At 38.8% G+C, this 27,789-nt stretch overlaps 1 protein-coding gene across 3 annotated transcripts in view; it reads left to right on the top strand.

The window, feature by feature from the left end:
* The window catches only part of LOC137244168 (sodium-dependent nutrient amino acid transporter 1-like), a 139,424-nt gene that overhangs the window by 83,926 nt on the left and 27,709 nt on the right, over window positions 1–27,789 (top strand). For all 3 annotated transcript variants that reach the window (XM_067772790.1, XM_067772791.1, XM_067772792.1), the window contains 3 exons: window positions 1,134–1,407; window positions 5,507–5,801; window positions 21,758–22,028. In XM_067772790.1, coding sequence (XP_067628891.1) covers window positions 1,134–1,407; window positions 5,507–5,801; window positions 21,758–22,028 — 840 coding nt within the window. The remainder of the gene's footprint in view (window positions 1–1,133; window positions 1,408–5,506; window positions 5,802–21,757; window positions 22,029–27,789) is intronic.

Raw genomic sequence — 27,789 nt, forward strand, 5'->3', positions numbered from 1 at the left:
TAACTCGATTCGTGCATATACTCGGTACTTGCACACCGCGATCCTTGCAACATAGATAATTTTTCCATTACATATTCAGTACTTGCGATATCCAAAAAATTTGAACTCGATACTTGCGACATTGCTTTGTTGCTTTTGGTAACGGTTTCTTAGATTCAATAAAATTCGGGGAAGTCCCGATTTATTTCTGTAATAAATTGCTGTGATTGGCTAAATCTCTTACGCACGTGTATTTTGGGACATTTGAATCAGTTCTAACTGGCGTTTTATTAAGTGGTGCGGTCTCATATTGGCACGGAAAAAATTTACGTTGCTTACAATAAAACAAAAAGCTGACATTATAAGGAAGCTAAGTCAGAAGAGACTCTATCATTTTATTTATTTGCTTAGAATGGGCTAATCACAATAACGCCTCTTTAGACATTATTATGACGATCCAGAGACTTAGAAGCAGCGTAATACTGAACAAGCGAGCTTGCACAAAACAATCAAAAATTTTAAATTTTTTTAGTTCCACACAAAGTATGTGAGTCTTTCTATATTTATGAATATGAAAAAACTAAACTTAAGAGTATTGAGTTAAAATACATATTAAAAATAATAAACTAAATCATAAAATTGCATTTTATTTACTACGAAAAAAAAAACTTGGTACTTGCGACAACCTCAAAACTTGCACCGAGCCCGGTTCCCAATACGAGCAAGAATCGAGTTACTACTGTATTACTTTTATGAAATACCATTTTTTTGCGAAAACTGCTAGGCACTTACTAACTTTCTCGTCGTAACATAGCACAAGAACTAAAAACTTTCACTGCGTAGCTGTAGTGACCGTACAAATGCTGCAAGAGGGACACAGTTTTCTTCGGTTTTTTTTTTTTTTGACTGTAAGTGTAATTGGCAAAATAAACAATAAAATGCAATTTCAGTTATTTGTGGGAGGAGTAGTCGCGCTTTCTCATGTTGAATATTTCGATTAAGTTTCGTCAGTATTTCTAGCTTGGAATCCAAGAAAATATAAAGTCGTGTCATATATGAAGTTATTCATTATTATTATTGTTTTTTTTTTTTAACTGCAAACTATATTTGTTAATAATTACGTACAAACCACATTTTTGTTCTTTGCTTGAAAGAAATCGCCTGAAACAGAAAATAATAAAAACGAACGTGAAAGCTGGGGCAAGGATGTTGAGTTTCTATTCTCATGCATAGCAATGTCTGTGGGCTTGGGTAATGTCTGGCGCTTTCCCTTCACAGCCCTAGATAATGGTGGCGGAGCATTTTTGATACCATACCTAATAGTCCTGTTTTTAATTGGCAAGCCGATTTATTACATAGAAATGGCGATAGGTAAATTTTCGAGTTGTGGATCGGTGAAAGTATTTAATTTCTGCCCAGCAATGAAAGGTATGTTGCTAATGAAATATGTAAATAATATAGCATAATTTTTAACTACATCCTCTTTTCTCAAAAACTGTTGGCTATTTGCATTTCTATGTATGTGATAGTGAATTATGCGAAAAAATTTATCGTTGTTATGAATTCATTCTAACATTGTTCTAATTATTATTAAATTTATTTAACTGTACTTTGCGCCACACATAGGTAGATTTTAGACATTAGGCGGCCATAATTGAATTTCTGAAAGTTGCCACAATTACAAAAAATCACTCCCACATCTTAAGAATAGACAGGGGAACAGTAATTCTACCCCTTGCCATCCATCGCATATCTAGCGTTAGCTGTTATGTAATCGGAATTTAGCTATTTCTGAAACGCGTGTTATGGTTTTTTTTAACCTATGTGAAATCGAATGTTTTAATGTTTTTTTTTATTTTTTTTATTTTTGGTGTTCAAACCCAGTTTTGTTATGTTTCCAAGTCCGTCCAAGTGAAAATTAGTTTTGAAAATTGTACCTGGCACAATTAGCTTGCCAACTGCATTAAATTTGGCTGCAGACATTTGCAGATAGGGGGTTAGATAGAGGGTTTGATACCCCCTTGTTGCTGTACAACATGAAAAATAGCCTCATTGCGCAGGTATTTTTAGTGTTACACAGTGTAATATCTATTCTAATATAACCGGTTAGTTATACAAATTATTATAATTTTTCATAAAACTTATTAAAAATTTACCCTAGATAAAGACAGAACTAAGTTATTACACTTCTTGCTGTACAACAAGAAAAATAGCCTCACTGCTCAGACATTTTTTAGTGTTACACAGTGTAATATCTATTTTTTAATATAACCGATTAATTACACAAATTACTATAATTTTTTATTTATTAAACAGTTTTAAGAAGATATAGGCAATAAAATATTTTTGGCTGCCTAAAACTTGAAAATCTACCTATGTGCGCCGCTCCCAATTCTGTATAGAAAATCCCAAAGTGCGTAGGTTCTAATCTCAGCAGCGTCACATTGAGTTCAATTTTTTTTTAAATATTTTTTTTATAATTTTTTCTGTGCTAATTTTCAATTTGATAAATGAAACAATAACGTTTAAATCGTGTTTCGCAAATAATTTTCATACTTTTTATGAGATTTTCATGTTTGTAATCTGGCCCGGGCCGCTTTTGGAGACTGGAGACGCGAGACAGCTTACAGAATAGCAAATTGTCACAAAACTGATTTTCACCCCAAATTGTCTCTAATAGTGACTAGAGACGGCTTACTGAATTCAGCTGCTTAGGCTGATCAGTCAAGCATTGTAGCTATGTGAAGCTTTGGTCAAAAATTCATGTACATATCTGAACCGATTTGGTTCATATTAAGTTCATGTTTTACCCCCGTAAGGAAGAAACAAAATACATATCAAAATGTTTCGGTAAGTGGCCCAGCTGTTCAGATCATGATAAAAATATTACAAGGTAAAACCGGTGAGAGCCGAAATGACATTTAACAAAATTTTTGATTTCTCACCGCTCTCACTTTTTTATTTTTATACCTATCATGAAAATGAAATGGTATATTAACTTTGTCCGAATCTCAAAATTGTAAGTCCTTAAAGGGAAATAGATAGACCCACCAGTAAATATACCGAAATGATCAGGATGAAGAGCTGAGTTGATTTAGCCATGTCCGTCTGTATGCAAACTAGTCCCTCAATTTTTGAGATATCTTGATAAAATTTGGTGAGCGGGTATATTTAGGTGTCCGACTAGACATTTATTGGAACCGGCCGGATGGGACCACTATAGCATATGTCCCCCATACAACCGATTTTTCAGAAAAGACGATTTTTTTCATATCTTCCTTAATTTATCAGATTGAAGCTTCAAACTTCACTATATGCTTTCGTTTATTGCACATATTGTTGTCTGGAAAAATGGATGAGATCGGTCGTATATATAGCATATATCCCCCACAACCGATTGTTCAGATAAGAAGCTTTCGTAATGAATGCCTACGAGCATTAATTGTTGTCTGAAAAAATTGTATAGATCGGTGGTATATATAGTATATATACCATACAACCGATTGTTCAGATAAGAAACATTTCGCAATTTCTTGGCCCACCAGAAGTGATAGCGGTTATACCTTTAAGTGTTTTTATCAAGTGCATTTTGACGACTCCGCAACCCACCGGAAACATTTTTATGTCAACTATCTTTGTTAAGAAGCCAAAAATTTATTGATACCAGTTCAACCTAGTGGCCATTTTTTTTTGCAAATTTTTCGACATTATTGTAGCCAGTAAGTATGCTGGGTATAAACCAAATCGATTAGTAGAAAGCAAATTTGAACTTTCTACTGGAAAATATCTTCAATATTTACAACAATTTTCTGGGACATGAGTTCTCATTTAAACCTTGCCTGCATTGGTCTATAATTATTAAACTGCTATTTGTTAATTTGGCGCCCGCCGTGGTGTGATGGTAGCGTGCTCCGCCTACCACACCGAAGATCCTGGGTTCACGCCGCGGGCAAAGCAACATCAAAATTTTAGAAATAAGGTTTTTAAGCGCGGTTGCCCTCGGCAGTGTTTGGCAAGCGCTCCGGGTTTATTTCTGCCATGAAAAGCTCTCAGTGAAAACGCATCTGCCTTGCAGATGCCGTTCGGAGTCGGCAAAAAACATGTAGGTCCCGTCCGGCCAATTTGTAGGGAAAATCAAGAGGAGCACGACGCAAATTGGAAAAGAAGTTCGACCTTAGATCTCTTCGGAGATTATCGCGCCTTACATCTATCTATCTATTTGTTAATTAGTTTTTAGAAAATTTGATTTGGTGTTGCTAGAGGGTATAAACTAATGTTCATATAAAAGCAGTTTACATTGAACGATTTTGCAATCAATCTTTGAAAACTTAAGGGTTAAATGGGATTGCGATGAAAGCATGCAACAAAGTTGGTAGACTCCAATTTTTAAATTAATAAAATGTTACAATTTGTGCAACCTTGTGCTTGGTTTCATTTCGGCACTCATAGAAAGCAGTTATTAAATTTCTGATTGGCATAATACAATTATTTAATAACATATATGTATGTATGTAATACTGCTAATAGAAAATACTCGCAATGTGTTTTGAATTCGAAATCAAAACAAGACAGCCTATAAATATTTTGTGATTGTAGCAACATAACTGTGACAAGAAAAAATTTAAATTTAGGTACACTCGATTATTGAATACAAAAACAAAAACGTATAAACAGCAATATATCCGCACCTGAAGTTTGGGAATGTACCTAGCTTTTTGTAGCAATATAGGAATATTACATATATGTTTCATAAATTGTTTAGCTTGGAAAAATTTGTTTCATTGTGAATTCATACAAGTGAAAAATCTTTCTATTCCTCCTTTGCCATACCTACCTGTCAAATAATAGCTGACAGGGAGAACGGCTGTCGCGAATGGCCAGAGAAGGAAAGAAAGGTTTGTTTTTTGCTCGCCGCTATTAAATTGAAGTGCCATGAATTGCACATTTGTGTTTCAAATCAGCTTTTCTTTTAAATGTGTATAAAGAAAATCAGACTACATATTAATATTCACTTCAAGTTTCAAGTTAATAGATTAAATTTGAGCAGCCACCTAAGAAAAAAATTTAAAATATGTAAATAATGCAATATACCAGTCGTCCACAAAAATATTTGAAAATTACTATTGAGCAAATGATTTAAATAATCGAACAGCGATTGAACAGGTGATCGAGGCTGTTTATTATTGTGAACGTTTTTATCAAACATTCGCCACTTGTATGAATTCACAATGATTTGTGTGCTAATTTTTTCATTTTCAAATTCAATTAAAATTTTGTATTTGCTTTTCCTTTTTTTTTTTTTTTTTTTTGAATAATTTTCACAAAAAAAATTACCGATGTAAACGGGTGAACCAATTTTGTGTAATAAATGTTTATTGTGCACTGAAATTGATTATAAAATAATGTAATAAATGTTTGTTGTGCACTCAAATTGATTATAAAATTGGACAATATCAACACTTCAATATTTAGATGCATTGTAATTGTCTATTTTATTTTATTGTTTCTTTTTATGCCAATTTTAAAGGCATTGGCATTGGTCAGGTAGTTTCTATAACATTTGTTGCCACCTACTACGTTGCAATTATGGGCATGATTTTACGTTATCTCTTTGACTCATTCAAATCACCCCTGCCTTGGACAGTATGCGACAGTGCATGGAATGAAACTTGTGTTGCGTCGGGATCAATATCCACACCTGAATCCATCGTTGGATTATCAACAGAAACAGCATATTTAAACGCGAGTATCGCCAATTTCAGCAGTTTGCTAGATCTGCAACATCATAATAAAACAATTTCATCAGCAGAATTATATTTTATGTAAGTTTCACAATTTTCACTAGTAGGTATCTTAAACACATATGGGTGTTTCCAGAGTTACCAACGTTCCATCCGCATATTCTTTTGAGTATAAAAACTGTAGCAGACATAAGATCAGGCAATTTTCTTATGAAGTATATTGGAATCCTTTCATCCATTGTAATTACAAATAATTTTCATAGTTAAGTAATTCATACCTACTTTATAGCGAGTTAAAGTTACTGTTCGGACCTTCCGAAAACGTACTACAATGACAAAAATTTTACATATTTTTATGAGAATTTTTTTTTTCTACTTCACGACTTAGATATGATAGTATTTCAAATAAAATTTAGAAATTAGTTACATCCTTACAAACTTCATTCCTAAAACTTCAACAACAACAAAGTATGGGGCTATATAGATACCTTTGAATGCCCTTTAGTGTTAAAATTTGGAAATGCAAAACCACTATATAGCATACAGAACATATTTTCTAACGTGAATATGATTTGGGTCAAGATGCTTGCGAAAAATAACTTTTTTAAAACCATCTCAATCTTCAAACCATTGACTTTTATGTGGGGTTTTCTTATTAGTTTGACGGAGCATATTTTGTGCTAAACAACATATTCATAAATCCTTCCCTTTTTGTACTAATACTAATTCAGGACTCTTTTGGGGCAGTTGAAGCATCCTTCTGGGTACACTTCGGGACGATTTTTGGGCCCATTTCATGACTATTTCGGGACTGATTCGGAACAATTTCAGAATAGTTACAGAATCATAAAATAAATAAATAAATAAATGTAAGGCCCGATAACCTCCGAAGAGATCTAAGGCCGAGCTTCTCTTCCAATTTGCGTCGTGCTCCTATTGATTTTCCCTACAAATCGGCCGGACGGGACCTACATGTTTTATGCCGACTCCGAACGGCATCTGCAAGGCAGATGAGTTTTCACTGAGAGCTTTTCATGGCAGAAATACACCCGGAGCGCTTGCCAAACACTGCCGAGGGGCGACCCCGCTTAGAAAAATTTTCTTCTAATTGAAAAACCTTATTTCTAAAATTTTGATGTTGCTTTGCACGGGTGTGAACCCAGGGCATACGGTGTGGCAGGCGGAGCACGCTACCATCACACCACGGTGGCCGCCGTAACCTCATAAAATAGTCCCAAAATTATTATGAAATTGTTTCCAATCGGTCCCGAAATGGTCCCGAAACTATTCTGACGTGATCCTGTAACTCTTCCAAAATGGTTTTGAAACGAAACTGAAGTTGTCCCGAAATGATACTAAAAAGTCGGAAGGAATTGTTCCGAATTGTTTCGTACATATGTAGTCTCGAAATGTTTGCGAGACGGTGCCGAAGTAGTCCCAAATTTGTCCAAGAATATATGTTACAGTTCCAGCCCATCCTAGAATATATGGTACATCCCCTTCAAAATGTTATCGAAGATCTTCAATCCTTTATGCATGGAAAATGGTGACACCTAGCTCCGTACGTTTTTTCGGAAACACCCATATAAATAGTAAACATATGAACATTTTAGGAAATAATCCCATGTAATATGTACATAAACTCGCACATACATTACTTATGAAATATTGTCAAACATTTTACATTTGTTTTTTAACTAAGCTATTAAATTCATTCATTGCACTTTTTAGCTCTTGCTTTGAATCTTATTTATTTTTCTGATGCTGATTTTGCGGTTATTGCATGAGACATTCATGAATCAAAACAATTTAATTAATCAAATCAATATATCAACACCACATATCACTTCAATATCACAAGGTGTAATCAAAACTTTCATCAGCCCATGATACAAAAAATGGAGGTAGTTCCATTTAGTGTGACGTTAGCCAATTGACTTTTGCGGGGACAATGACAATTTCACCAAAAACAAGCTACCAGAGTGAAAAATGTTACGAATTTTCTAATTTGAATGGATTTCATATTAACGGATACGACTAAATTACTTTCATAGTTATTTTAAGTAAAAAAAGGAAAAAAATGAGCCGCATGCATTGGAAATATTTTAATACGAAATAGTTTGGTGGAAGAAACATGGATCGAAGTATACAAGGCAAGGGATATAGCCTTCTTAAGTGTCCATATGTTTGCTCAGAACATGTTGACAAAACATACACGTTTGTCAATTGATTGCCCAAAGGAGGTCCTTATAAACCGAAACCGCAATTTCTAAAGAGTTTAGTTTACTTTAACGCGGTTTTTATGAAATTGAATGGTGATAATTTGCCTAAAAGTTCACATTTTTTATTTATTGTATAATTCAAGCGTAGCTCTTAATGAGGGAATTGTTAAACCATTTTTTAGGGAGAACATTGCCCTGTAGCTCTGCAGGTTAGCCACTAATTATGAGAGTCCGTTTGCCCGTTGTACCAGGGGGCACCTTGGGGCAAGCCCCACCTATACACATTATGTGCCCTTTTAGCATTTACATGGATGTGGTGTCCCACAAACGTAACAAATTAAACACCTACCACTCACTGCAGACTTTGGAGGTACACTTTTCACTTTCAACATGCCTTGAGAAATATCCACTGTGGAGGCACGATAATAAGGCCATGCTAGAACAACAGGATTTTTTCGTGTATTTTTTCAATAAAATTGCATGTTTTACTGTAATCGCTATTTATGCACATAAATCGAACATATTATTATTGTCTCAGATGACCAATGCGTCTTCATCCTGAAGGAAATTTCCATCCCGAAAAACCGCAATTTCGCCTTAAACAGAAACAGTATGGCAACGCATCTGGCAAAACAACAGACATTATGAAACTTTGAAAATCCCCAAATACGTCAAAAAATTTTGAGTGGAACTACCTTCTTTTTTATACCATGCATCAGCCCGTTCTTTCTTTTGACATTAATGGAACACTACGTTATAATATTCTTTCAAAGTATGAATTAGTAGGAACTACAGACCGTCATCCCGGCGGTATAAGCTTCCAACTTTATTCAGAACTCTATTTAAGGAGCCCCATACTCAAGCTACAAAATATATGAGCAATTCATATTTTTTGCACAAGTATTTCTTATTTTAAAATCCAGGAACTTTAAGTATTTTTTTCTTCAACCACAATGTCTAGAAATATCTCCGCTCTAGCGCCATATCAAAAAGTACAGCTGAGTAAAAAGTGGACAGGTTTTACTGCGCTTCCCATGGCAGCCGCTTCAATATATCGGAGCGATTCGGGATAATTTTTCCCGACCAAGGGCAGTCATTTCAGTGTAACCTCATTTAATTTGTTGCGTCTCTCCCACAAATTGTCGTCATAGAAGCAGCTTCTTGGTGCTGGACTACCCCATACACTCCTGCTCTTGGGAGGTATTTAACCCAGGCACGGTCTTACGGTGTGGCTCTGCTGCATATGACGGAGAAGGATCCACCTCAGACATTCATACTATTTCCAGCGTGTCACATGCAAAAGATGGTTGCATCATTCGGGATATTCTGGGCTAGAAACCAAGGTTCGTCATGCTCGGAATTTCCACAAATATTTTGTGGCGCCCTGCTGTTCACTTCTAAGGACGTCCTGCGGTTGCGCTCAAGCGTACCTCTACCAGCATCGACTTCCCGCCGGTGCTTGCGCCAAACAGCGCCTCCAGCTAACACGGCCGCTGCAACCCATCACTACAAACTATGTAGCATGGTTAGACCATGGCCACTGCAACCTTCATAAATGTTACGGGGTTAGAAATGGCAACGGTCCGACCGGTGTATTCCTTGCGCCGTGCTGCCAAAACACAAGTCTCAGCCCATCAACACTAGGTACTCCAGGAGCAGTCGGAGTGCTCACACAACAAGACCTTAATCCTTCAAGGCCTAAATCAATCTCTAAACACCAGACTGCTCCCCGTTGCACTTCTGAATACTGCAACTAAATTGTATCGGAATAACCGGAAAGATCGCGGAGATAGTTGATCACATGAATAAAAATAGTATCCGTATAGCCGCAATTCAATAAATAAGGTAATGGGTGCTAGACCCAGATCGGACCTCCGAACTTGCGATGGCTACTATATCCATAGAAACTATTGCACAAAGGGTAATGGTGGTCTTGCCTTAATCACCTATCACACCGTGTAATACAGTCTATTTCAACATAGCATCAGCCGCAGGCACAAACCTGAGAAAGACAAGGAGTATCAGACCGGTTAGGTGATGTGACATAGAAATAATTAGCATCTATATTCCTCCTGCCGGCTGTCGTCCAAGTAACAATCGCCTTGCTATCAGCACGCTACTTAATGGCGAAAACTGTCAGAAGGCTTGCACAGCAAATAGACGATACGCCTATTTTGGATTCAGCGACAATGCCATTAAATTATTAGGTAGCTATTTAACAAATAAGAAACAGAGGATTGTGTCTAAGGAAAACTGCTCAAAACTATTGCCAGTAGTGTGTGGTGTACCGCAAGGCTCGATCCTCGGTCCGGTTTTATTCACCCTATATATTAACGACCCTGAAAGTTGTTGTAAAAACGTGTCTTTACATCTCTATGCCAATGACGCACAAATATATCTTTCTGCACCTTTAGGACTTTCGGAGGACCTCATTTGTTGAGTAAACGAAGATATAGAGTCAATCTCTCTATGGTCGAAGTCTAATAGACTTAATGTGAATGTGTCGAAAACGCATACAATGATGCTGTCCTATATGCCATATAATGCTAATAATTTTCCGCCAGTCATGTTGAATGGGAGTGTTGTTATGTACGAGAAAGCTGGTAAAACTCCTGACTTCAAAGTAAACACAAATCTCACGTGTATTGATCATGTTAACTCTGCAATTAGTAAAATGTAATAGTGCCAATACCGTCATATCAAGAATTGATATATGGCTGCCCTGACAGAGCTTCGATTGGTAAATTGCAGCTCTTAATTAATAACGCCGCACGATATGTAAATATATTCAAAGAAAAAATTTGATCACATTTCACAATTTTCAAATAATATTCGTGGTTGCAGCTTAGCCTAATTTTTTGATCGTCGTTATATTTTGTTTATGTTTAAATTAATCCACAGCCGATGTCCGAATTACCTTTATTCTAAACTAAAATTTCCACAATCAGGTCGTACCTGCAACCTAATTGTACCACATTTTAAGTATTCTACAACGTCAAGAACGTTTTTCGTTAGAGATGTACAGTTGTGGAATTCTTTACCCAATAAATTAGAAATGCAATCTAATTTTAAACACTTGAAATTGGCTGTTTTCTCTATATTTTCATCCTAAGTCTTTTCACCTGTTACTACTACAATGATCTCTAATCTTCTATGTGAGCATCTATTTATTATACTCAGCTGAGCAGAGCTCACAGAGTATATTAACTTTGTTCACATAACGGTAACCAGTAACGGCACAAACTAATCGAGATAGATATAGACTTCTATATGTATATCAAAATTATCTGGGCGAAAAAAAAAAATTTATTTAGCCATGTCCGCCCGTCTGTCCGTCCGTCCGTAAACACGACAACTTGAGTAAATTTTGAGGTATCTTGATGAAATTTGGTATGTAGGTTTCTGGGCGCTCATCTCAGATCGCTATTTAAAATGAACGAAATCGGACTTAATCACGCCCACTTTTTCGATATCGAAAATTTCGAAAAACCCAAAAAGTGCGATAATTCATTACCAAAGATGGATAAAGCGATGAAACTTGGTAGGTGGGTTGACCCTATGACGTAGAATAGAAAATTAGTAAAATTTTGGACAATTGGCGTGGCACCGCTCACTTTTGAAAGAAGGTAATTTGAAAGATTTGCAAGCCGTAATTTGGCAGTCGTTGAAGATATCATGATGAAATTTGGCAAGAGCGTTACTCCTATTCCTATATATGTGCTAAATAAAAATTAGCAAAATCGGAGGACGACCACGCCCACTTAAAAAAAAAAATATAAGTCAAATTATAACAAAAAATTTAATATCTTTACAGTATATAAGTAAATTATGTCAACATTCAATTGCAGTAATGATATGGTGCAACAAAAGGAAAATTTCAAAATAGGCGTGGCTCCGCCCTTTTTCAATTGAATTTGTCTAGAATACTTTTAATGCCATAAGTCGAACAAAAATTAACCAATCCTTGGTAGGGGCATAGATTCTATGACGATAACTCTTTTCTGTGAAAATGGGCGAAATCGGTTGAAGCCACGCCCAGTTTTTATGCACAGTCGTCTGTACTTCCGCTCGGCCCTTAACACGATATATATTTACTAAACTTAGTTCACGTACTTACCTAAACTCACTTTATCTTGGTGTAAAAGATGTCCCAAATCCGACTATGACCACGCCCACTTTTTCGATATGAAAAATTACGAAAAATGTAAAAGATGCCATAATTCTACACCAAATACCAAAATAGGGATGAAACATTGTAATTGGATTGGTTTATTGACGGAAAATATAACTTTAGAAAAAACTTTGTAAAATGGGTGTGACACTTCCATATTAAGTAGAATAAAATTAAAAAGTTCTGCAGGGCGAAATCAAAAGCCCTTGGAATCTTGGCGGGAATACTGTTCGTTGTATTACATATATAAATAAACTAGCAGACCCGTCAGACGTTGTTCTGCCATAAATTTGGTCAATCTACATAAATTTTAATAAGCTTTTTCCGTCTAACTCTGCCCCCCCCCCCCCCCCCCACTCACTTTTTCTTTATCCTTTTATTCACTCCTCTCTCCGTCTTTTCGCTTCATCTATCTCTATCTTCGTCTCACTCTATCTCATTCTCAGCATCCTTCTCCTTCCATCTTTTCTCTTCTCTCAAGTTTTTCCCTTTCTTCTTCATCCCTTATTGCCAGGCAAATCGAATAGGAAGTATGTAAATGGGTATGTGGGTATTATTAATTCATGTCTTTATTTCGGCTTCGCATGCATATTTATCAGTTTTGCCAGGTTGATGCGGCTAAATCGAATATCACAATGAAAATTACTTTTAAGCTCTCAGCAACAGCTTCCATTTCATATCCCTATTACACACACATTCTAGGGGTATCCGGGTCCAGGTCTGTCCTATATTTTGAGACCCTAGTCACCCAGCGGTATAAAAATTACTCTGTACTAAAGCACTCATCAACAGCTTTAATTTATTATCCATATTCTATAAACACATTCTAGAGGTACACGCGTCCACGTTTTCGCTTATATCTCGAGACCCTAGTTACCCGCGGGTACGAAAAATACTCCGTATAAAAGTACTCATAAACAGCTTCCATTTGATTCCCATATTGTACAAACATATCCCAGGATTACCCAGGTCCACGTTTTGATCTCAAGACCCTAGCCAGAACGGGATAAAAATTATTCTATGTCTGTCTACTGGTTCTAAGCTACCCCTCCATCAATTTTCAGCCAAATATGTTGATCCGTTCCTTCCTCTTCAATCAGTCTTTATCTATTAAAAAAAAGCGCATCAAAATCCTTTGCGTATTTTTAAAGGTTTAAGCATTCAAAGGGACATAGGGACAGAAAAAGCGACTTTGTTTTATACTATGTAGTGATTTACATCCATACATGCCTAAAAACCTACGCCCGAAGTTAAATAACGCAGCGAATGCTATATATGTACGTATGTATGTGTCGCATCAAGCCTCACTCAAAAGCAATTAGCGCGGACAGTTCACAGCGAACAAACACACATACGCATTTTTTGATAAAAATGTTACTTTTGTTTAAACAATTTGGCTGATATAAGAAAGGAATCAAGTTTTTTTGTTTATGCAGATCGAAGGTAAATATTTCAAAGTTTTACTGAAAAGTAGAATTTTTTAAATCCATCCATCCGTTTATGAGTTATAGCTGTGTAAACAAAAATTTTATGATTTTTTACTACATTTTGGCAATTTGCCACGCCCCTATAATATATACCTTCAAATTATATTAACTGTACCATCTCACGTAGCTAAGCTTTCAAATGCAAAAAACCGTTTTAAAATCGGAGCATTCTGTGTGAAGTTATGTGCATACATGGCATTTAGCGACTTTATTTCAGGGATGCACCTTAACGTTAAGCTAATCGTTTATCAAAAAATTTCCACCGTTTCCGTTGAAACACCTCGAAATATAGCTGGAGACATTGGTGCTTTATCGGTAATCGTATCGGTAACCTTATAACAGCTGATTCGACCAACCTTATGAGAATCAATGCAATCGATTATTGGTGCCGCTAAAGTCGTAACCGTATCGTAGCCAACCAATTGGGTTTTGGTTTACCGTCGTAACGATAAACAGCTGATTACTTTAGGGATACGGATACAGCGATACGACATACGGTACCAATGACTCCAGCTTATTATCGATAAAGAAATTATCAAGATAAATTGTATCTCGTTTTTAACCGAAACGAAAAGCTTTCGTTAACGTTAAAAACGTTAACAAAAACGTGATATTTTATGTTTGAATTGTGCTGGCAATGCTATAGCCATGGTGAAGCCGTAAGGTGCTAACAGCGAGCGAATATACACACACAAACTCCATGTAATTTGTTTGTGTAATTCGTTAGTGGTAATGTCAAAAATACTCTGAGAAATGTTCGTACTGTCAAAATTCATGCGAAAAGTTGCAATCAGCTTGGCTAATGCTTTCACCTTTAATGACTCCGCCATCAATCAGCTTTGCCAGCATAGTTTGAAATTAATAATCAACATAAACGATTTGATTTCGTTTTGATATGGCAGAAAACGAAACAAAATAATTTCGTTAATTTGACGTTCTTAACGTTAATAAACGAAACGAAATGACTTTGTTTCGTTTATTAACGTTAATTATCGTAACGAAATGATATCGGTTCGTTGGTTAAGCATGCCTGCTTTATTTTATAAGATTTATAGAAGATAGATTAGCGGTACCCGACAGATGATGTTCTGGGTCACCCTGGTCCACATTTTGGTCGATATCTCGAAAGCGCCTTCACATATACAACTAAGGCCCACTCCCTTTTAAAACCCTCATTAATGCCTTTAATTTGATACCCATATCGTGCAAACAAATTCTAGAGTCACCCCTGAGGCCCTTTTCAGTAACTATGAGTTTTGAAATGTACATTTTTCTTTCATACAATTTATATGAAGAAAAAGTGTATATTTTAAAACTCACATTTACTGAATAGGGCCCCTGGTCCACCTTTATGGCGATATCTCGAAAAGCCGTCCACCTATAGGACTAAGACCCACTCCCATTACAAATACTCATTAACAACTTTCGTTTGATACCCATATCGTACAAATACATTCATTCTGGTCCACCTTCATGGCAATATCTCGAAAAGGCGTCCACCTATAGAACTAAGGCCCACTCTCTTTTAAAATACTCATTAACACCTTTCATTTGATTCCCATATCGTACAAAGACATTCTAGAGTCACCCCACCTTTCTGGCGATATCTCGAAAAGGCGTCAACCTATAGAACTAAGGCCCACTACCTTTTAAAATACTCATTAGCGCCTTTCATTTGATTCCCATATCGTACAAGCACATTTTAGCGTCACCCCTGGTTCACCTTTATGGCGATATCCCGAAATGGCGTCCACCTATAGAACTATGGCCCACTCCCTTTTAAAATACTCTTTAATACCTTCCATGTGATACCCATGTCATACAAACACATCCCATGGTTACCCTAGGTTCATTTTCCTACATGGTGATTTTCCCTTATTTTGTCTCCAAAGCTCTCAGCTGAGTATGTAATGTTCGGTTACACCTGAACTTAGCCTTCCTTACTTGTTTTATTTTATAATTGATTTAAAAATATTGTTAATGTTATCACTTTCTATGTATAACACTATACAAGACATAGTCTTACTTGTGTATAAATAATAAATTGAAAATAGTAAATTATATTGAAATAAATGGCGAGTTCCCCACTCGAATTGCAGGAAACTGGCACAGCTCGACAGACGTCCCCATCGTCAGCGCAGGACACATATACTGCGTTGAGTGGCAGGCGATGCTTACTTTAGCGTGCGTATCACAAAATCATCGCTTCAGCTTCGGCACGCTTTACCTCATTTTTCGGCTGCAAACCTAGCAATAGAAGGTTACCTAGCGAGACAACTCGGCATTAGGAATCTCAATTTGGATATTATGCGGCTAGTAAATAAACACAATCATGCAAAATGCGAGGAGCATCTAAAGACCTGCAACCTTTCTTCGGGTGTCGGTATACTGTTGTCAACCGTCAAATCCTTGTCTTACCCGACAAAACACAATGGTGAAATGTCCATCGCTTTCGGCGATAATACTCGGTCGGGCTCGAAGAAATGAGCGAGCACTTTTTACCTGCAATTTGTAATGCATCCTTCAGTAGACGATGCCAGACGTCGTGCAAACAGACGGGCACATATACACAAACACGACGTGTCACCCATTACCATCACCCCCACAGAGGTTGAAGAAACTATTAGCAAGTCCAAGTCTTCTAAATCAATAGGCTCAGACGGAATAGCCATGCCAATGCTAAAACGCGTTAATGCCGAGCATTGACGAGGAGTAAGCCACCTGACCGTCGTTTTCAACCGTTCGTTAAAGTCCTTTGTCATTCCTGAACAACGAAAATAAGTAAGGATAATTCCACTATAAAATCCTGGCAAACCAGCTAACGTAGGTGTGTCATATCGATCGACAGCACCCCTTTCGCCAGTAGCGAAGACATTGAAAACCGCCCTGCTACCTCATATTACTGGGAATCTTCGTCTAACAACTCATCAACATGTCTTCCGCAAAATATATAGCACTGCCCCTGCGCTAACCGCCATACATACCCAGATAAACTTGGACTGAACCCTCATAGGATGGTGCTCGTAGCACTTGACCTGTCAAAAACTTTTGACACAGTCAACAACGGCACGCTACTCCAAGACATAGAAGGTTCACTTTTTCCCTAAAAAGATAGCAAATTGTATGAATTGTCCGCAAGGGTCACTTCAATTTAGGAAAGAAACCTCAAAAACTATTTCAATTAAACAGGGGGTGCCATAGGGTGGTGTCCTATCCCCGCTTCTGTTTAATTTCTACATATCGAAGCTTTCTTTCCCACCAGAAGGAGTTACTACCATTTCTTACACTGACGACTGCGCGATAATGCCAACGGGACCTGGCCCTCCAATAAAGGAAATAGTTTCTAGCTATCTTTCTAGTTTCTTTAGCTCACCGACCATGGGCACTCTGTTTAAGAGACAGTTTTTTTTTCTTAATTGTCACAAACTTGGGCACCCTAGCAAACAACTGCTTGATCTAGCCCCGCCTCCAAGAGCGTTAAGGGAACATCTCTATAAGCACTCTAACACCACTGTCATTATGGTCCACCCCTGTTAAACAGCAACTTTCCTTGGACCCTCGTTAGAGGATATTGATTTGATGATCGGTCACAGCTATTGGATAGGGCGAAGCAGTGCTGCAACAACAAGAACATAGGCACTATAATGTGATCTGGAACCTGCCTGCACAACCTTTTGACCCAGACAAGCACAAGAAGGCCACACAGAATCGGTAAACGCCTAAGCTGGGACGCGCCCGGTGAACACCGTTATTAATATACACTATCCTACCCTTGCAGAAAAGAAAGCATACTACAAAACGAGATTCTAGTCACCCTGGCTCAATTTCGTTCTGGATACTGTAACAAACTAACTTCTTACTTGTCCAGAATCAACCCTGACATACGTTATGTATGTCCTGCATGGTATGTTTCCCCACAAGACACAAACCATCTTTTCAATTGTAATGTAGAACCTACGCCTCTACCAACTTCCCTATGGTCCACCCCTGTTGAAACTACTAGCTTCCTTGGACTTCCGTTAGAGGACTTTGATGACAGTTTGTGAGTGGTCGCACCCATTGAATTGAAGCAATGTTAACGCAACAACAACAGACAAGAACAGAGCTCAAAAGACTTACCAATCAATAAAAATAAATTTCTTTCTGAGAAAAATTAGCGCTGAGGAACATTGCCAATATATATTTTTAGTTTCCAATTGTAACAAACAATAAAAAAAAGTACCGAATCAAACAAAAAATTTAATTGTTACCATTGCTATTAATTTTTTTTCATTTAATAGTGAGGGGATCCAAAGAGAAAATATAAACAGTACATTTAAATTAACACCCATATGCCGACCCTGAGTGACTGACAATTGTTATACAAAATTTAAACTGTTCATATTATTTATAATGTGTCTGTCATAGTGCAATAATAAAGGTGATGTCAACAACATCGTTTCCCGAGAGATCCGGTTCTATGTGCCGGAGGGACTCGGTATTTTTCCCTACCAAGGGCTGTCATTTCAGTGTAACCCCATTTCATTTGTTGCGTCCCTCCAACAATTTGTCATCCTCCCAGCAGATTTTTGCAGCGGAACTGCACCATATTCTCTTGCTCCGGGTAGGTATCAAACCCAATACGAAGCCTTTACCTGATCCCGGTCCAGAGAAATGGTTTTGCTGCGTTTGCCGGCAAAGCATATTTTTAGGACGGTCATACTCTTGTCAGTATGTCACGTGTAAGGTCTGGTTACACCGGACGGTATGTTCTGGGCTAGATTCCTAAACTCGTCGCCGTCGTAACTTTTACAAATCTTCCATAGAAATGGTTTTGCTGCGTTTGCCGGCTAAGCATATTTTTAGGACGGTCATACTCTTGTCAGTATGTCACGTGTAAGGACTGGTTACACCGGACGTCAGGGAAACTGACTCTTAGTCCCTACCACCTTGTGCACCGTTTGTCAGCACAGAATATATATGTTTGTGAAATCTGCACAATGCAGTTCCTGCCTTAGACGATGCCACTTTCCTAGGTTTTCTGGTCTCAGCGACGGCAACCCCCCACGGGTTTGATCGCGCCATGCTGCCAGGCCGCAAACCCAACAACCGGGTACTCCAATGTTTACCCAAGGACGTCCAGTACCAGGGCCACAACAGAACTTGCGTCCACCCGTAACTTACCCCAGAGTGACGACGTATTCCCCGTTGCACTTCAGAATACTACAGTTAAACTGTAATGGGTTAGCTGGGAATCAACTATCTCCGATTTTATGAAGCAGCACAACATCCGCATTGCTTCTTTGCAGACCTGCTCTGAGTATAACGTCCACAGAAAAGATCGTGATAGCGGAAATGGGGGCGGCCTCGCGTTTATCATACACCCCTCTGTGCAATATCATATATTTGATCCCGACATCGGCCGCAGGGCAGGAACCTGGAAAGTCAATGCATATCTGTCCGGTCAGGCGATGCAAATTTAGAAATCATCAACATCTACATCCCTCCTGTCACATATTGCCCCAGTCGATACTGCCCTGACATTAGCGCACTACTCACCGGCGATAATCGCAATATTTTAGGCGATTTCAATACCCACTGCGATCTGTGGGATTCTAACTTACAGGCGGACAGCAAGGGCGAGATGTTGGCGGACCAAATAGAAGAAACGATGTTCTGCACGATAAACGGAGACGCCCCTACTCGTATGGCAGGAAGTTGTCACAGTTCGCCAGATATCTCAATCGTGAGCACAGGACTCGTAAACTGCGTCAACCGGCAGTCGATGTTAACATTGGCATCCGACCACCTACCCATACTCCTTTCGCTAGAGCGATCCGCCGACTTCATCACTACTGAAAAACGCACTTTCATAAATTTTAAAAAATTAAAGTGGGAAGATTACAAAACTTATTCCGACAATCGTTTTGCTGCCCTTCCTATCCCGACTGATGCCCGTCAAGGGGAGCGTCTTTCCGCAAGGACATTAAATCCGCTTCGCCTAGTTTTATTCGCGCCGGAAGAATCCTGGAAATCCGGCCACATTTTCAAGCGGAGGCCGCAACTCTAGCGAGAGAACGTAACCTTATAAGACAGCACGACCCCGGCGACCCCTAAATAAGGGATATAAACCAATGCATCACATTGCTTGTTGGCGAACACAAGCGGGCGAAATGGGAGGCACTTAGAGAATTGTAACCTCTCTGCCGGTGTAGGTAAGCTATGGTCCACCGTAAAGTCCCTATCGAATCCTACTAAGCACAATGATAAATCTTTGGCGATAAAGTGCTGTCGTATATGTAATGCATTCTACGGTTGACAAAGCCAGACGGTGGGCCAACAGAAACGGATACAAGCATCTCGCCCCCAATTGCCATCACCGCTAAAGAGGTTGAAGATGCCATCGTTCATGCTAAACCATCTAAAGCAGTAGGCCCAGACGGCATAGCCATGCCGATGCTTAAACTAGCAACGAAGGATTTAATTGGAAGTCTCAAAAGGTGGACTGCAAATTATCTGTATGGTCGGCAAGCATCGGTGCAATTCAGGAACATAACATCTAAACCCAGAAGAATTAAACACATGTACCACAGGCTTATGTCCTATCCCCGCTTTTGTTTAACTTCTACATATCGAAGCTACCAGAAGGAGTCACTGTTGTATCGTACGCCGATGACTGCACAATAATGGCTCCAGGCTCAGGCCCGCACATCGCTGAGCTTTGTAATAAAATAAACAGCTATATCCCTGATGTCTTCAATTTTCTCGCCTCGCGAAACCTGACATTGTCACCGACCAAATCATTGGCGACCTTATTTACAACTTGGACACGGCAAATGTCAACCATATTGGACATCCACGTCGATGGCATTACGCTACCGACTGTCTTACACCCAAAAATTTTGGGAATTTTCAGAAGAAATCTTCATATAAATAACTAGTCGATAGTAAATTCCCCACGTCTGAATCCACACTCACAAGGTCCGATCAGTCCGTTGACTGTGGGCTTCATTCTTTCTCGTAAAGGAATGCTACCTAAAAACTATAGATTTTGAGAATTTGCGCATAAACTAGCTAGTACAAACAAATCGATGTCGATGTCAATTAAAAATACAGAATGCAATTTCTTTACGTTCACTATAAGTCAATGTGGTTTATTTGAGTCAGCCACATTGTGGTGACAAGGATACTTTACTACAAGAAAATAAAGGCAAACGACAGTTAGGGATGTCAGAAATCGAAAAATAAACGTATAACGCCGCTTTAAAAGTTTGCTTAATCTCTCCGCCTATCTTTTTTCTATGCTTATCGTCAGACGACCGTCCAGATTAATCCTGACTAGTAACTATCATAACATAAACAAGGACAATAGAACCAGGCCTATAGTTCGACTGATGCACTCAAACACTTGTTGCCGATATGAGTGTTTTACCTCATAAGACTCCTGTACGCTCGGCTTCTATCCAGATTTCCACTTGAACGATATGATTTGAAAACAGCGGACCTCCCTAGCTTGCTTGGCCCACACAACGGAAAATAAAAGCAAGAGATTGATAGTGACAGGTGAAACGGATAATAAGCCATTGAGTTGCACATTACTAACCCATCACGCCACCCTCTCAAAAACTTGCATGCCATAAATAAAATAAACTGTGGTTTTATCTTACACGCTACACATGTCTATCTCATATACTTACTTATAATAAAAAAATATTTATTGCCTTTGTCATTCATTCGCGTTTTTAACAATTTAAAGGATTGGCTTAGGCCAGGTTTTCATAGTATTTATTTTGGCTACTTAATGCACAAATGGCCTCGTAGTAATCGCTTATTACCTCGTGCAATCATTTTGTGATCCATTGCCATGGTCGTACTGTCAATCGGTGTGGGGGTCGGGATGTATTGTTGCTGCTTCAAGTAATTGGCTCGAGGATGACATGTTCATAGACTCGGGATCGCTTATGGTTTCCGGTAAAAATTGGAGTTTGGCTTACAACAATATTACAACCGAATTAAATCAGCGTGTTATATCAAGTACGGAGTTATATTTTGTGTAAGTGTCAATTCAGTGGTTTTGGAAAATATTTATTTAAGTATGTATGTATTGTGTGGTTATGGGAAACAAAGACGAGACCATTGAGTACATTTATTATTTAATTTTGAAACGAATATTCGCAGAAAAGTTGTTTTACGTGAAAAGGACAATATCGACGATGGAATTGGTTGGCCAAATTGGGAATTAGTTCTTGGCCTCCTGGTATCATGGATAAGTATATTTCTGATTATTCGTAAAGGTGTGAAGAGTTCCGGTAAAGCTGCATATTTCTTGGCGATATTTCCGTATGTTATAATGGCAGTTTTGTTGGTGCGTGCTGTAACTTTACCCGGATCTGCTGATGGCATAATCTATTTCATCAAACCCGATTGGCGAAAAATTCTAGATCCTAAGGTAAGTGGTTCATTAAAACGCGCAGCTTACAAAATAAAGTAAGTTTTTTTTCCTAGATTTCACGAAAAATAATTGTGTCGAACATTCTATTCAAACCTGTTACATTATGATTATTAATGGGAATGATTATTTTCTTTAGAAAAAATTTAATTATTACTTACCATTATTACTATTATGATTACTTTCCAATTCCAAATAAAAAGGAGATAAAAAAATGTTTAATACTTCCTTTATATAAATGGACCAGAAGAAACGAAAAATTTCTCTTTAAAAACCCCCTCAAACATTCTCGGAGCGCTCATAATTTAGGAATCTAATATGAGTTCGAAATATGTGTATGCCAAGAGTGCTCAGCAAACATAGCAACTTCCGAACAGATACTCATATTCTATTTCAAAAAAATTGTCATTCAAATTAAATTTGAATATAATCATGATTTAATTACTAGAGGTTTGTTCTCCAATGACTACAGAGCTTTGACACTCCCAAATTGAAAAATCTGGGCGGGTTGCTTTTACGAAGTAAGGAAAGCGGGGCATAATTCGATCCCCTTCAGCGAAAATTGTAGTAGTAAAGTACCTTTAGTAGTATATTAGTAGTGATAATAAATTTATAAATGCCAACCGATTTAGGGGAAATAATTAATTTTTTACTAATTATTTCGTGAATTCATAAAGAGTTATGTTGGTTTGATCATTATTTCAGAATTTGTTTGAAGAATGCCATACGTTAGAATTTTATTCAAAAATACACTATCTCAAAATTAGTTTCAAAAACTCCCTATATCAGCGTAAGTTCAATGCATTTTGACATAAGAGGGAGTTAATGAAAAGCATTCTGAGATAAGGCATTCTTCAATCTAATTCTAAAATAGGGCGATTTTGTGACAAATACTGAAATGGGATATTTTTGAAAAACATTTTGAACAGGCAGTCGACATGTATTCATAGGTTTACGAAAGAGCACAATTCCTTGAAGTCCGTACTTTTCATAAAATCTGTGTCCACCGCCACACAAAAAGATCATGGCGTAGTTAATAAATTCATCATAAAAAAGGGAGGAATTATGCAATTCAGTACTTATCGGGTATTTGTAAACTGATTGCTTCCTATTTTTACTACTAATATTTTTCGAAATATCGCAAAGAAACAACACAGTTAACGTATGTCAATTCAATTTGGGAGCAAAATGGCTGCAATTGTCAAACAAATTTTCAGTCGAGCAAACCTCTTGTGATTGAATCATGGAATATAATAATCTTTGTTCTGTTCCCTTTCTAAATTGGTATTGTAACGAATTTACTGCAATTCCCCTTATTTGCAATTTTCTGCCAACGTTCGTATCGCTAAACTGTTGAATAAATAACTCCAATATTGAATAATGGAAAAATGGCCTTTATTAAAGTACTTCACAATAACACTTATACTTTGCAACGAATAGCTTGCTTAATAACCAAACTGATTGATAGCTCAAATGAAAACTGATTATTCATGCCTCAGCCTGTGCCACTTTTATACTCTTCGGTTTCCTCGTTCACCCATTTCTCGTAAGGTCTAGTAATTTCGTGAACCTGATGGTTGTTTATGAGCTATGTACATGTATATTTGCAATTTGTATCCATATGCGTGTGTATATGTGAGCGGCTGATGATGACATGCGCTTGTGAGTATCTCTCTCTGTTGCCCCGCATGTATGTGTGCAGACATAATGATTAATTTGGTTTGTATGCGGTACACTACATCGTTGACCCGTTTTGTATGGGCCTTCCCAGTTACACTGCAATTTCGGGGAGAAACCTTTTTTTCGTTGTGGGTTGTATAGCAGCACCAAATCTCCGTCCTGAAACCCTTCCGAATTAATTGCTTTATCATACCTCGCTTTCATCTTGTCACTCATAATCTTTGCTCGTTGCCTTACCAGATCGTGTATCTCTCTCAGCTCTTCTTCCAAGACACCAGTGGATTTCTTGACATTCCTCTCCGCATCGGCATCTATCCCATACTTCAAATCAGCTGGCAGTCGAAGGTCATTGCCAAAAATTACCTTTGCGGGAGTTTGGCCCGTTGTGTCATGTACTGCCGATCGGTAGGCCATCAAGAATAATGATCTGTGTGTATCCCAGTCCTTATGGTACTTGTCTACTACTTTCCTTAAATGCTCCTCCAATGTTCTATTGAAACGTTCCACCATACCATCGGACTGAGGATGCAATGCAGTTGTCCGTGTTTTTCGAATGCCCAATTTCTTGCACATTTCTTGGAACACAGCTGATTCAAAATTACTGCCTTGGTCAGAATGTAACTCCATTGGTACACCATACCTTGCAACCCATTCGTTTTTAACCACTTCTGCTACTGTTTCTGCTTCTTGGTTTGGGATTGGGTATACCTCTGGTCATTTACTGAAATAATCCATAGCCACCAGTACGTATTTGTTTCCGCGGTTGCTAGTAGGAAATGGGCCTGCGACATCCATGGCGATCCTTTCAAATGGTGCACCTGAAATATACTGCTTCATTTGGCCATGACTTCGGGTTTTGGGCCCTTTCGCTCTGTTGCATACCTCGCAGTTGGCAATCCACTCGGTGACCTACTGACGGCAACCAACCCAATAGAATCTCTGCTTAATTTTCTCGAGTGTCTTCGTGATTCCAAGATGACCTCCACTTGGACCATTGTGCAGCTCGCTGAGCACGTCAATTCTAAACTGTTCCACTGTGCCCAATATGACTTCGCAATGGGACTCTCTGCTGACATCTCTTCTCTGTTTGGTCTTTCGTTTCGTTCGAGCCCTTGCATAACACGTGACAGATCTGTATCTTCTAGCTGACACTTTCTTAGCTGTTCCTTGTCCCATTCATCTGTACCTGTTATAGTCATTAGCCGGACATCTATAATGTCTTCTTTAGCCTCAGCCTTTGAACAGTGCTTGCATTCCAAACTACATGGTCTTCGTGACATTGCATCAGCATTTCCGTGGGTACTACCTTTTCGATGCTCAATGGAAAAGTCATAGCTTTGTAGTCGCTCGATCCACCGTGCCAATTGTCCTTCCGGATTACGGAACTGCAGAAGCCATTTCAACGCTGCGTGATCTGTCCTGACGCGGAATCGCTGGCCGTAGAGGTATTTGTGGAAATGTTTAATGCACTCTACCAATGCCAACAGCTCTCTCCGTGTAACGTAATAGTTCCTCTCTGGTTTTCCAATTGAACGGATGTAATATGCAACTATCTTCTCCTGTCCATCGACCAGTTGTGATAAAACGCCTTCTATAGCATATCCGCTCGCATCTGTATCTAGAATAAACGTGGCTCCTGGAATCGGATATGCCAACATTGGGGCAGTGCACAAACGCTCTTTCAATGTTTGGAAAGCTACTTCTTCCATTCAAAAGCTTTATTTTTTCTTGTTAGCTCGTGGAGACTATGAGCTACGCTGGCAAAATTTGGTACAAATCGGCGGTAATATGTACACAGCCCAAGGAAACTTCTCAATTCATGCAGATTCTGTGGTCTTGGCCAATCCTTTACTGCCTCTATCTTTTCATTCGCTGTGTGGATGCCCTCTGTCGTTACTTTGTGACCCAAATAATTTACTTCTTTTTTAAACAGCGCACACTTTTTGGGACTTAACTTCAGACCAGCGCCAGCTATTCTCTCGAAACCTTCCTCCAAGTTCTTAAGATGGTCATCAAAATTCTTGCCCAATACGATGATGTCGTCCAGGTACACCAAGCATGTTTTCCAAAGTAGTCCTTTCAGTACCTGGTCCATGGGTCTCTCAAAAGTAGCTGGTGCATTACAAAGTCCAAAAGACATCACTGTAAATTGCCAAAGACCATCACCGACACTGAAGGCTGTTTTCTCTTTATCTTCCTCCTTCACCTCAACTTGCCAGTAGCCGCTTTTCAAGTCCAGTGTGGAAAACCATTTCGTACCAGAGAGCGAGTCCAGAGTGTCGTCAATTCTTGGCAATGGGTAGCTATCCTTTTCATAACGTCATTCAACTTCCGGTAGTCCACGCAAAACTTCATTTTTCCATCCTTCTTCTTTACAAGACGCCGCTGTCGCTCATTTCTTGTATAATTTGACTCACAACTTCCCGCTTCGCCAGTGGAACACTACGTGGAGCTTGACGTATCGGCCTCGCGTCTCCAGTGTCAATTTGATGTTTCACAACATTGGTGCGGCCTGGTTTGGAACCATCCTGGCCAAATGTTTGCGTACTTTAGGAGGAGTTGCTTTGCCTTACTCTGATAATCTTCCTCTAGCCCCTCCGTCCATGCCGTGATGTCATTTGAAAGATCAGTATTACTAGATGAAACGTTTACTGCTGTAGCCTCTCTCGTAGCCGAAATTAAGTGGTACATCCATGTTCTAATATCGCATCGTCTTGCTTTGCATGTCCATCTTGATGCCCTGGTCGATTAAGAAGTCCACTCCAATTATGATTTCATCAACAATCTCTGCCACTATAAAATTGTGTACTACCGTGACGTTCCCAATTGCGACTTCACATGATACTTCTCCTAGAACCGTGCTGTCTTCTCCAGTGGCTGTACGCAATCTTGCTCCATGCAATGGTCTTATCTTCTTGTTGACTAAATCCGCTCGAATAATGGAATGGGATGCACCCGTATCTACAGTCAGTAAAGATTCCTTTCCATCCACATGTCCTCCGACAGTAAGATTGCTTGACCTTCTTCCAATTTGTGAGACAGAGATTATGGGACATTCAATTGAGGGAGCCAGCTGTCGCCCCTTGCGGCTGACTCGCTTTAGTTTAACGATTGAGTGGCCTTGGAGATTTGCTCATCTCCTTCAGCTCTGCGTTTACGGCCACCCACATTGTTGGAGCTATTGGGACCGGTGCTGCAATGTCGTGCAATATGACCTGGGTTGCCGCACTTGAAACATTTAATAACTCCGGCATTCTTCTGTTGTGATCCCTTGAGTGCTTCCAAAATTGTGTCTACCCAATCTGGTCTTTCCACTTCCACACGATGAGCTTCGTATGCTGGTTTAGTCAATAGTGAGGCAGTTTCCTGAGTCAATGCATGTGATACCGTTTATGCAAATGTTGGCTTTGGGTTTGCGTATGTGGCTCGCTTCGTTTCGACGTCCCGTATGCAATTTATAAAGCTCTGAATTTTTACCCTTTCGGTGTATTCCACAGGTGCGTCGGCAATCGCCAAATGTGCAAGCCTTTCGACATCTGATGCAAATTCCTGCAAAGTCTCATTAGCTTTTTGGTAGCGGTTTTGCAACTCTATTTGGTGTATCTGCTTCCTGTGTTCGCTTCCGTATCGCCTCTCTAGAGCGCTCATCAATGTTTCGTAGTTGTTCCGCTCTCACTCAGGAATAGTCTGTAGGATTTCAGCAGCAGACCCTTTCAATGCCACGAATAGTGCAGCAACTTTATCTTCAGCACTCCAGTTGTTCACTGCTGCGGTCTTCTCAAACTGAATCTTAAACACCTGGAAAGGAACAGAACCGTCAAAGGATGGCGTTTTTACCTTTGGATTACTCGCTGAAACAGGTGAGCGATTCATTTGCAACTCCTGTATACGACCTCTCAAAGCTTCTATCTCGGCATCAATTTTGTCCTCGAGCTGCACAATTTTTGTATCCTGTGCTTCCAGCTTTGATGTTACCCTTATCTCCTGTGCCTCCAGCTGCGAGGATATGCGGGCCTCCTGTGCTTTCAACTGCTCAGCCAACTGAGATGCCATATATGTCTTTTGCTCTTCCAGTTGAGTT

This window comes from Eurosta solidaginis, chromosome 3 (assembly GCF_040869045.1).
Source record: "Eurosta solidaginis isolate ZX-2024a chromosome 3, ASM4086904v1, whole genome shotgun sequence".
Lineage (NCBI taxonomy): Eukaryota > Metazoa > Arthropoda > Insecta > Diptera > Tephritidae > Eurosta > Eurosta solidaginis.